This window comes from Carettochelys insculpta, chromosome 29 (genome assembly GCF_033958435.1).
Source record: "Carettochelys insculpta isolate YL-2023 chromosome 29, ASM3395843v1, whole genome shotgun sequence".
Taxonomy (NCBI): domain Eukaryota; kingdom Metazoa; phylum Chordata; order Testudines; family Carettochelyidae; genus Carettochelys; species Carettochelys insculpta.
The window spans coordinates 6179143-6190279 of record NC_134165.1 but is presented as its reverse complement, the minus strand read 5'-3'; the positions used below and the strand labels follow the sequence as shown (position 1 = coordinate 6190279).

The 11137-nt window shown below is 62.7% G+C and overlaps 1 protein-coding gene across 1 annotated transcript in view; it reads left to right on the top strand.

The window, feature by feature from the left end:
* The first annotated feature begins 2093 nt into the window (after window positions 1-2093).
* Window positions 2094-11137, top strand: part of CAMSAP3 (calmodulin regulated spectrin associated protein family member 3) — a 32450-nt gene continuing 23406 nt past the window's right edge. The window contains exon 1 of the mRNA XM_074979956.1: window positions 2094-2328. Coding sequence (XP_074836057.1) covers window positions 2181-2328 — 148 coding nt within the window. The 5' untranslated portion in view covers window positions 2094-2180. The remainder of the gene's footprint in view (window positions 2329-11137) is intronic.

Genomic DNA, 11137 nt, shown 5'->3' with positions numbered 1-11137 from the left:
GCGTAGGGGGGCACACCATGCAGCTGAGCTGAGGCTGGTGCAGAGGGCTAGACCAATCTGGATTAAGCAAGTCCACACAGGTGCTGGTGCAACTGCCCCTGCAAACTGATCGGCCTTTCCCCTTTGGAAGCTGCTGTGTATGTTGTCATGCAGCTGGGAGGTGGGGGTAGCTCTGGGAGATGCTTCACGGATGCAGACTAATCTCCCGTCTTGGGAGCTCTCCCATTGCCAGTCACTTAGGCGAGACCCTGAGGGCTGCCCCACCCCAGTTCACCGGTTTCATTTTATTTTCCACAGGGGAGCAAAGGGAGCATGTGACGAGCCTCATCCTGTCAGCACCCACATATGACCCAGACAAACTGTTCACCCCACTGTGGACACAAGGCTGGTCCCAGGGGATGTGCGCTTGCTCTCTCAGCCCCCTGGTGCTTTAGTGATGGACCCTCAGGCTCCCATTGGTCCAGGAGTGCAGGATCAGACCCCTGACAGGGATTGTAAGTGCATGGACCAGGAGGGCATGGGGTCTAGTGGTTAGCATGGGGTAGCTAGGAACTGGGACTCCTGGGATCTAGTCCCTATTCCAGGAAGTGAGTGGGATCTTGTGTTATGAAGGGGTTATTTAGAACCAGAATTCCTGGCTTCTCGTCCCAGCTCTAGGAGGGGAGTGAGTCCTAGTGGCTAGAGCAGGGGACTGGGAGCCAGGATTCGTGGGCTCAGTAGTCTAGTGCTGAAAGGTCCAGTAGTTCAGGCAGAGGGAGGGCATGGGGATCCACAGTTCCCCTGCAGTTATTTCATCAGCCAACTAGGGGGTTAATGTGTTCAAACCCCTGTACCTGCCTGCCCTGCAGCGCTGCACCCAGCTCCAAGCCACAGCCTGGGCAGAGGGCGAAGCCACAAATATCTGGGGACACAAATAAAGTAAGTGCCAGGCTTGGCAGGTGGGAGCTAAGCCTGACACCCACTTCCAAGCTCATAAATGCTTCCAACATCTCCAGCAGCACCTCCTCCCTGCCACTGTCCCCCTGCCCCACCCTGCAGAGAAGTGGCGAGCCAGATAGATTGCTCTGTGGCCTGCTCTGCACCTTGCTACTTACTGCCCTCAGCAAAGGGGCAAATAGGCCTGCCCCACAGCGTGCTGATCACCATGGCTGTGCCCCAGGGGTGCTGGTTACCGTAGTCCAGCCCCATGGGGTGCTGGTTACCCTGGCTGTGCCTCACGGGTGCTGGTTACAATGTGATGGGGCATTTAAAGGCCATGCAGTTTGTTTCCTTGCCAGGTACTATGGAAGGCACAGTTAAGTGGGGGGTGGGGTTGGCACTGATTTGGGGCACTGGCCCTGCCCCCCAGGGTGGGGGGAGGGTGCATGGAACAGAAGTGACACACACCTCCCTGCAGGGCAGGGCAGGGCAGCTCAGCTCTTTTGCATTGGGTGTACTTCCCCAGCACATTCAGCCAGGCCCAAGCCCTGCAGTCACTAGCCGGACGCTCCATGTACACATGGACCTCAGGACCTGCAGGCAGGCTGGGCCGAGTGTGCGCGCACGCGCGCACACACACACACACACACACAGAGGCGGGGCTGCAGGGGAGTCGCTCCGGCTCACACAACCGAGGCCGCAGGACCTTGGAGCTGTTCTCCTGCAACCCCTTTGTGTCTCTTCCCAGCAGAATGAGCCTGTCCCCTCCCGACATGTGCGGCCCAGACAGCAGCAGCTGGGGGCGGGCACATCCATTTCCCTGCATGGCGGGGGGAGATGAGTGATAGATTCTGTAAGAGCCCCCATTGCGGGGGTGGGGGATCTGCCGAGCCCCCATTGCGGGGGGAGGGGATCTGCCGAGCCTAGCTGGTTCCCAGCCTTTCGCCTCAGCGCGGCAGGTGCCGGCCCGGGGCCCTGGGGGAGCCGCCTGCCCGAGGGGGGTGTCTATGCACCGCGGCCGGACCCCCCCGCCGCCCGGGGTAATTACCTGGCCGCGAGCCCCGCCCCCTGCGCTGAGTGACAGCCGAGGGATCACATGGGGGGCGGGCACTGGGCTCGCCACCTGGGCGCCGCCGCGGTCGCGGCCGGGGGAGGAGACGCGCTGGGGATGCGCTCGCCGCTGGCCGCTTCTGCATTGGCCGCGGGCGGGGCGCCGGCCCCCTTCCCCATGGAGCGGGGCTGCTGAGCCGCCGGGCCGGGCCATGGTGGCCGCCGCCCCCGCTGCCGCCGCGGCCATGAGGAAGAGCTTCCTGGTGCCGGAGATCAAGCCCCTGGATCAGTATGATTTCCCCCGGGCGCGCAGCGCCGCCAGCCTGGCCTGGGCGCTGGCCAAGGGCTACGGGGGCGCAGGTACCGCGGGCCGCAGAGGGGCTCTGGGCTATGCGGTGGCTGGGGGGCTGGCTCTGGGGGGCTTGGAAGGGCTGGGGGGCTGGCTATGGGGTGGGGGTGGCTATGGGGGGCTTGGGGATGGAGGGACTGGATATGGGGGGGCTCGGGGCCTGGCTATGGGGGCTTGGAGGTGGGAGAGGCTGGGGGCAGCTGGGAAGAGGGGGTTCTGGCTTATGGGGTCAGGTGGAGCTAGAAGCGTGCAGGGATCTGATTGGAGGCCTGTATTATGGGGGTGTTGAAGAGGTTAATGCTGGGGTGGGGGAGTGTTGGGGGGAGGCACACGAGGGGCACCTGGGAAGAAGGGGCTCTGGATTATCAGGCTGTGGGGGGTGGGTGGAGGCAGAGGGGCCTGGGGATAGAGGTTGGGGTAGGTACTGAGTGGGGATCTGAAAGCATTGGGGGTGGGAGGGGGGAGTTCAGGGGGATGCTGGGCTGGGCTGGGCTGCAAGGGGCGGGGGCAGGCGGAGGCCAGAGGGGCCTGCTTCCCAGGTGGAAGGAGGAAGAGGGAGACTGGGCAGTCTGGACTCGGTGGGGGGGGGGGGTGCGGGGGCGGGTGAGAGGTGAACTGTAACGGGAGGTTGGGGGGGGGGGACGGATGAGACTCCAAGAGAATTTCCCCTTCTCTGTTGGCTGTCAGATGCAGGTGGCTGGTGTGAGGCCCTCCAGGGGGTGAAACCACCCCTGGGCCAGGCTTGGGGGGGGATTTGGGCACTGCTGGTCACACCCCCTGCTTATTGACAAAGGCCTCTAGGTTGCTCCCCGAGGAAGGTCCCTCGCTGGGTATGGGAGACGTCCAGGGTCCCCGTTCCCCACTACTGCAGTGGGGGAGCACTTAGCCACTGCGGTGGGGGTGAAAGGGTCTCTTGTTGCTGGGGGAAGGGAACAGAGACTCCACTGGCCTGCCTGAGGGTGTGTGGGGGTGGGGGGCAGAGGGATCCCTTCCCCACGTTCCTCCGTATCAGGGCCCTTGTTTCGGGGAGTGACTGCTGTCTGGCCTGGCATTTGGCTGGCTGGGTGAACGCCCAGCGTGAACAATAGGCTGGGGCTTTTGCCCTCCATCTCAGTGCCCAGAGTGGCTCTTTCTGGCCCTGGCAGGGTGGGTGATCCAGGGATAGGGCAGTGGGGTGTGGGGGGGGGAAATGTCTGTCACCTGCAGTGCACCCCTCCAGCACCCCACCCTCCCACCCACCAGCTGTGACTGTGATAGGGCTGCCTGAATATTCAGGAAGATGGGGACTTGGAGAGGGGGTTGTTGTGCTGGTCCCCCCCCCCCCCGAGCCCAGCCTGCAATCTGTTCCCAGGCCTGCTCTGTGATTGCAAGTGGGAGGGAGAAGGGCTGCGATTTAATCTCCATGTATTTTTCTCTCCCTGTCTGGCTCATTCCGGGGCCCAGGGCAGGCAGGTGTCGCTCTTCCCGCTGAGGACCCAGTGGGCCGAGGGGTTGGACTGAGGGCCGCGTTTGTTCCTCAGCTTGTGTCCAATTTTGGGTGGGCAGAGGCCTGTTTTGGGGTGGGGGGAGGCCTGCTGTGCTTAACACCCCCAGCGCCTTGTTCTCCAGCCCTTGGGCTGCTCTGCATTGTGTCCCCGAGCAGCAAGGCCCTTTTGTTGCAGTCGCAGGGCCGGGATGGTGGGAGCTGTGTGGTGACGTGTGTGGCTAGGTGAGCTCACGCTGCATTAACACTTTGCTTGCTGCTACTGCGTGCCAGGGCCACAGGCGGCTGGCTGGTGCTTTGCCCCGCCCTGCGAGGCTGTGATACCGGCTGCCTGGGGGCTTTGGCGGGTGTTGCTCTCAGACTTTGATCTCTGTATGGTGACACTGGAACTGGAAAAGCCCCATGAGGGAATTGTTCTCAATGCCCTGGGGCCCTGCCCCCAGCCATGGGGTGCCTGCTGGATGGGCTGATGTGCCTTCCAGGCTGTGTCCCTGTGCCCAGCTAGGGCTGGCAGCTGCCCTGGGATGGGCGGCTCAAGGAAGCCTGGGCTGGCCAGACCCTGTGAGTGAAAGGTGACCACAGCCATTGCCTGGGGGGGCCCAGAGGCTGAATTGGGGTTTGAGGAGGGCTCCCCTGGGAGTGGGAGCATCACAGGGGAACCCAAATTACCCCCTCCCATCAATGGAGTTAGGTCTCATGCGCAGGGCTGGGGGAAAGGTTCCTAGATCCAGGGTGTTTTGGTTTCCTTGGCCTTACCCAGTGCCAGGGTTCGCTCTCATTTTGTCCGTCCGTAGGCAGAATAAACTTTATGTGCACCGCCAATTGAAACACGCTGCCGGCTGTGGGCACTCTGCTAATCTCTCCTGGGTGGCTGCCCCGGTGCTCAGCTTCCAGGGAACACTGCCCAGCTCTGCCACCACCTTCCCCGGGTGGCCCTTTGACAGGGCAGCAGTTGCCCAACAGGGTCACCCCTCTCTCTGTGGGGTCCCACACCAAACTCAGTCTGACCTGATGTCCCAGAAGCCGGGTGGTGGTGGCGGGGGGGGCAAGCGACACTCCAGGCAGGGCTCTCTGGTGTCATCTTCCTCACTGCCCATGCTTTTACCCTAAGCCCCGATGTCCTTGGCCCTCAGCCAGCCGTGAGGGGGGGTCTCCTGCCTTCGATCTTTCCCAGAAGCCTGGCTGAGAACAACTGTCTTTCATGCAGGCTGGGGACAGGGCGGACAACCCCACTGCCCGCTGGCAGGTGGGGGAATTCCATTCCCCTTCTAGAGTTGGGTGGCTGGGAAGGCGAAGGGTGCAGGAGTGGGTAGTGTAAGCCTGTTGCGAGCTAGGAGCCCATCACAGGCACAGCCTGGTGACCGGGGAAGTAAGCCCCATTTACTGAGCAGCCAGCATGGGGGGAGGTGGACATTTTTGCTGAGGTTGCTGACCTGGAAGTAATGTGGGAGGGCTTGGAAGCTGGGCTGCAGCCCAGGCGAATGCTGCTGGACTAGGGGCTGGCACTCTGCGTGGGCCCTTCCCTGGTGGGAGTGAGCACTGCCAAGGCCATGGGAGAATAAGGAGCTAGTGGCTTGTGGCCTGCAGAGTGCGGGAATTGTTCTTTGGCTGCTAGAATGCAGCTGGCTCTCGGGTTGAGGCTCAGAGGTTCATAGGAAGTGAAGACTGGTCTTGGCCCAGCTGGGTGTTACAGGGTGCAGGGCAGGATGGAGTTTCTGACAGTAGGGTCTGGGCTGGGTTGACCAGCCTGCTGCTGTACGTGGAATGAGGGAGGGGGCCCAGCTGAGAACAGGTTCCCCCTGTCCCTGCCCTTCTGTGTCACACGCAAACAGCCCAGGCTGGGAGACTGCGTCATCTACTTTGGACCCACGCCAGGGTGGCCCTGATGGAGCAGGTTCATAGTCCAGGGAACTGCATACTTCCACCCGAGCAATGCCAACACCTGCCTGCTACCCTACTGTACTGAGCTGGGAATGTACACATGGTGCCTGCTCTGCCTGACCCTGGGCTGTGTGCATTCCAGTGCTGAGGCCTGGGTGGGACTGGGCTGGCTGTGGAGTGAGTCAGGTCCCATCAGTCCTATGCACCGGAACCAGTTAGCTGGGTTCCCAAGGCCCTGGTAGCTGCTGTTGGTATCTGACAGGAGTGACTTCAGAGTCTGCGTGGGGCTGGGGGGAGCTGTTCTGTTGGCTACTGCATGGGTTCCCCCAGCTGAGATTAAAGGCCCTGGGAACTTTGTGGACCCCTAACAAGAGGCAGTCGATGCCCTAGAGAGACCCCAGTAATTAAAGTTGGCTGCTGAAGGGCGCAGCTGGGGCTTGAACCGTGCAATCCTTTTTCCCAGTGTGGACTGTAACCAGTAGTCCCCACTGCGTTCCAAAGGCTAGCACAGTCCCCCTCCCGCTTCCAGGGGCCAGTGGAGTCTGCAGGGACGAGGCCTGGGATACACGTTCCTTGGCATGCAGATGTCAACACTGGCAGCAGCGCCAGCGCAGGACAAGTCCAGACAGGATCCTGGCCCAGCTGCTCCAGGCCCATGTTCAAACCTGGTGACTCCTGGCTGCTGAATTCCTGTGTGGGAAGCGAAGCCAGCTGGGCTTGGTGGTGGTCTGGGCAGGTTGGGAGAGCCAAGGCAGGTAGGTGTGTGTGTCCCACCCCAGAGCCTGCTCCCTGGTCACACTGGTCCTTGAGATGCCCTGTTGTCCCCTTCCATCACAGGCAGTCTGCTGGGGGTGGGGGTGTGTCCCACTGAGCCTCTCTAGCAAGCCGTGCCACGGGTGGCTCTGCTACCTGCTGGAGGGAGCAGGGTGTCTCTGTAGCCCACAGGCCCCTCCTCCATGTTGTCTGGCTCCTTTGGGAGTGGGACCTGGGCATCTTCTCAGAGCAACGGGACAAGCTCCCTCCACCCCCGTGGCTGTCCCAGTGTCGCTGGGGTCACCTGACCCTTCACTGTCTCTGTCTTGCCCAGCTGGACGACCTCCTCTGGGGTGGCTGCCCCTCGTCACTACCAAGTGAACCAGATCGCGCTCAGTCAAACTGGACACATGCGCCCCCTCTGTGTTTCGATCTGGCTAAACGCGAAGGTGGACCTCTAGGAACGAGGCATACGCCAGCACTCTGGCCTGGGGAGCAGTGAATGGGAGGGTCTTGGCAGATCATCGTGTGTGGCCAAAGAGGCTGCTGTGACCCCAGCATGCATGAATGGGGGAATCCTGAGTAGGCGCAGGGAGGCTATTGGGCCTTTGTGTTTGGCACTGGGGTGGTTGCTGCTGGGATCCAGTGCCCAGAATTCAGGAAGGATGTTGGTAAATTGGAGAGGGGTCAGAGAAGAGTCCTGGGGACAATGGAGAGGTTAAAATGTGCCATAGACAGAATCTGTCACAGCACTGGGCTGAACAAAGAGGAGGCTGAGGGGTGACCAGGTTAGCCAGGAAGAGCCTACATGGCCAGAGCCCTTTCCTGTTGGGCTCTTCCACCTGGCCAAGGTCTAACTCTGCCCAATGGGTGGAAAGTGGAGCCAGGTTCAGTGTGAGAATTGGGCACATGACTTGGTTGGGGAACATGAGTAGCTGTTTGGATGATACACAGAGGGGTGTGGTGGCTTCTCCATCCATCACTGACCATTTTTGGCTGAAGCCTGAGAGTTGTTCTGAAAGCTGTGTCTGGAATTAGCTGGGGCAGGTCCCTGGCTGTAGAGAAGTTCAGACTAGCTGATCCCAGTGGTCTTTCATTCCTTCAGGATTTCCTGGTGCTCAGCAGTGGCTACAGCAGTGCATTCCGGGACCATGGATTTCTAGGGTTTTGGGGTACCCTGCCAATGGGAGCTTCTGTCCTTCTTTACCATGGAGGCACTAGGCCCATCGTGGGGCCTGGGGCCAGGGTCTGGTGCGGCCCACAGCAGCCTGGACTCCCCAAGTAGCTCTTACTACCCGGCTGTGGCTTCTGGCCTGGCCCTTGAATGGCTGGAGAAGAGGAGGGGTCCCCTTTGCCCTTTCTCAGGCCCCCCATCCGTGTTCCCTTTATACTTCCCTCCTGTGAATGGACTGAGGTGTTTGTGGCGTGGAGGGTTGGCATGTAAGGGTGTGAGGGCTCTGGCTGGGGTCAGGGGTGAGGGGCTCAGGGCTGGGACAGAGGGTTGGGGTTCGAGGGCTCTGCGGATGAGGGCCTTGGGGTTTTGGAGGGTGCTCCAGGCTGGGAGTGGGGCTGAGGAATTTGGGATGGTACAGCTGGTTCCAGGTTTGGGGTGGAGTCGGGGGGGCATTGGGCTTACCAGGGCAGTTGCCTGTCCTAGGCACTGCGCAAGGCCTCAGTATCAGCCGGCAGGTCCGGGTCCTTGGAGGGGGTGAGGCGGAGATTAGGTTCCGGAGCAGAGCCCAATTGTCCCCCTGCCTAGGACCTGGCCACTTCCCGCTTGGGGCAGAGGGGGACCTCCCAGTTGGCCCCAGCGTGGAGGTGCTCTGGCTGCAGCTGCTCCCCATGGGGCTGGTGGGGAGAGATGCAACCCCTTTGTCTGGAGCAGCGTTGGGGATTGGAGAGACCTGTCTCTCCACTGCAGCCCTGAGCCCTTGTGTAGGGCTCCATTGCCCCTGGGTGGGTGTAATGGGAAGCCATGCAGCTGAGCGGGACCCTAGCCCCCCAGCCCACCATGGGGCTGCCGCTGCCCTGAGCATGAGGCAGGTGCGGAGCGGCTCCCCAGGGAATCTGGGATAGATGCTGCCCAAGAGTCCTTCATCCTGGAACGTCAAGGGACCTTTTGGAGGGTCCTCCCTGCAGTGGGGTAGACCGGGAGGGAGGGGGGAGCGGGGGTCCTTGCAGCTTCACCTGCCTAGCATAGCCCAGCCCTGTCCGCCTGGTCTCTCACAAAACCTTGTCTGGTGCTGCATGCTCTTGGGAGTGGGGCGCTCTGCTGCTGGCCCCTTGGCACTGACCTCTGTGGTTGGGCAGGGGAAGGGAGGGCCACTCTGCCTGTGTTTTGCTGCAGTCCTGGCTGCTTGGCCATGTGCAACAGGTCTGAACAGCCGCTGGCATTGCCTTAACCCCAGCCCCCCGGATACTATGCCTGTTGCCCACCTCCTCTTTGCTGGGGCCATCTGCTTTCCCCTTTCCTGATGCAGCCTGGGCGCCCAGCTCTGAGCGAGCCCTACTCCCCAGGGCCCATGTCGGGGCTGTGCCAGCCCATCCCATCTTGGGGGCTTCCTCCCTGACTGCCCCCCGCACAGCTCCCTGTGTGAGGTTCGTTGGGTCGGGCAGGCCATGCCCCGTTCTCATGCCAGCTATCCTCGTTCCAGTCGCCCACGTGCTGCATGGCCTACGGGCTCCAGCAGGCCCTGTTGCGCTGGCCTTCAGCCATTGGGCGGCACGGCATGTTGGAGCCAGTTGTCTCCACCTCGGAGCGAGTTTCAGGCTGGGTTCCTGCCAAGCGGCTGGGTGTCTCCCTTCACGTGTGCGTGTGCGACCCCCCCCGTCTCGTGCTGCGGCTCCCTGAGCACCTGCACGTGCTCCCTGGAGGGCGGGGAAGCTGGTGGCCCATGGGGAGGCTGTGCGGGGAGGCCTGTGTGGTGGAGCAGGGCATTGGCTGGTAGGGTGTGGGTGGGGGGAGACTGCCAGCTAGGCATGTATCTAAACGCCTGCTCTGTGCCTGGCAATGGTGCTGGGAACGGAGGAGGCTGCTGCGGTTGCTTTCCCAGTGGGGCCGGGCCGTGGAGGCCAGGCTGTGCCCACCCTGCAAGGTGCCCCTTTGTGGCTGGGCTGTGCCTGTGTTGGGGGGCCCGGGCAGGGTGGGGGCCCTGGGAGGGCTGCTGGCTGGGCACCACTGTAGCGGGGTTGGCTGATTTGGTCGGGAAGGTCTCATTCCAGTTGCCTGATTTGGGTGAGTGCCAGAGAGTTCCCAGCATGCAGCTGGCGGCGAGCCCAGGGCAAGAGGCTGTGTGGGTCTCCCTGCTGCTGACACGCTCTGAGTGACCATGTCTGCACCCCTCCGTGGGCCTGCCCATGGAGATGGAGCAGCGGGGAGGTCGGAAGCCCTCCTTGGCAGCTGTGCCTATGGCCCCTGGCTCCATGCAAGGCATTGGCAGCCCTGGAGCAGGAACACAAGCTGCTACCCACTGGACGCGAGAGGACGCATGCTGGGCCTGTGGGGGTCTGCTTGCGTCTCCTGCTGCCCTGGGAGTGGCCGACCATGGCGGGGGGAGCGCTGGCCAAGGCCCAGTGGTGGCAGACTGACTAGATTGAGCTCCTCTTGGGCGACTTGTTCCCAGGCTGAGCCTCTCTGTGGGGATGGGGAGCACCTGTTGGCGGAGGGGCTCGTCTGTCCGGCAGACAAGGGGCGCCACTGAGCCAGGCTGCAATGGGACAAATTCAGCCTGGGACTAACGTGCATGTTTTGACTGGGGAGAGCCGCTCGCCCAGGGGGTGGGTGATGCTCCAGTGCTGGCTGGCTGCCACGGCAAGGCTGACGGTCTCTCTCTCTGTGTCGGCCCAGCCCTTGCCTTGAGGCATGAGCCAGGTGGGCTCGGGGCCTGGCAAGCCAGGAGTCTGGCTGGATGATCCCAGTGGTCCCTTTTGGCCTTGGAGCCTGTTAGCCTGGCTGGGGGTGTGGGGTCTGCAGGGAGCTCCGATGCTGTGCCTAGATCTGGGCCTGTGCTGGGGGCTGTGTCCCTGCCTCATGGCTTCCGGGAGCCTGGATCGCACTGTGCGCTGGTCCTAGCCCCGCTGCAGCCTGGCCCACCCTGGGCCCTCTGCAGATGAGCCCACCTGCCCTGGCACAGTGACTGAGTGATTGTGCGGCCTTGGAGCCTGTTCCTGCCCCCGCCGTCCCAGGATCCCCCCTATGCGCTGCTGTGGGCTGGGCCAGAGCTGTTCCCACCCCCGTGCTCCTGTGGCAGCGAGTGAGCCTGGGGGGCTGGGGAATGGGGTGAGAGGATGGTGCCAAGCCCAGGGCCCTGGGCTTCCCCCCTGTAGGGTGAAAGTGCGGGGCTCCCACGAGCAGGTCGGCCTGCTGGGGGAGGGGCAGCCTCCCAGCTCTGCTGATTCTCGATAAAGCCAGGCAGACTGCTGGGGGCGAGGGAGGCCTGGCACCCGCCCAGCCCTGCCCTGGTCTCCTCCTGGCCTTGCCCAGATAAGCGGCTCAGGCGTGGGGTGGGATTAGCTCACTGGCCCTCATCCACAGGGCTGGGTGCAGCGGCGTGGGGTTCCCAGTGCAGGGAGGCAGCCACCTCTGGGGTGGGAGGTGGCAGCTGCTCTGCTGTCTGTGGCAGGGACTGGTCCCAGTGGTGGCCGGGAGGGCCCATCGGACTCTTGTTTCTCTGCTGCTGTCAGCCCACACCGATTCCTTGGGG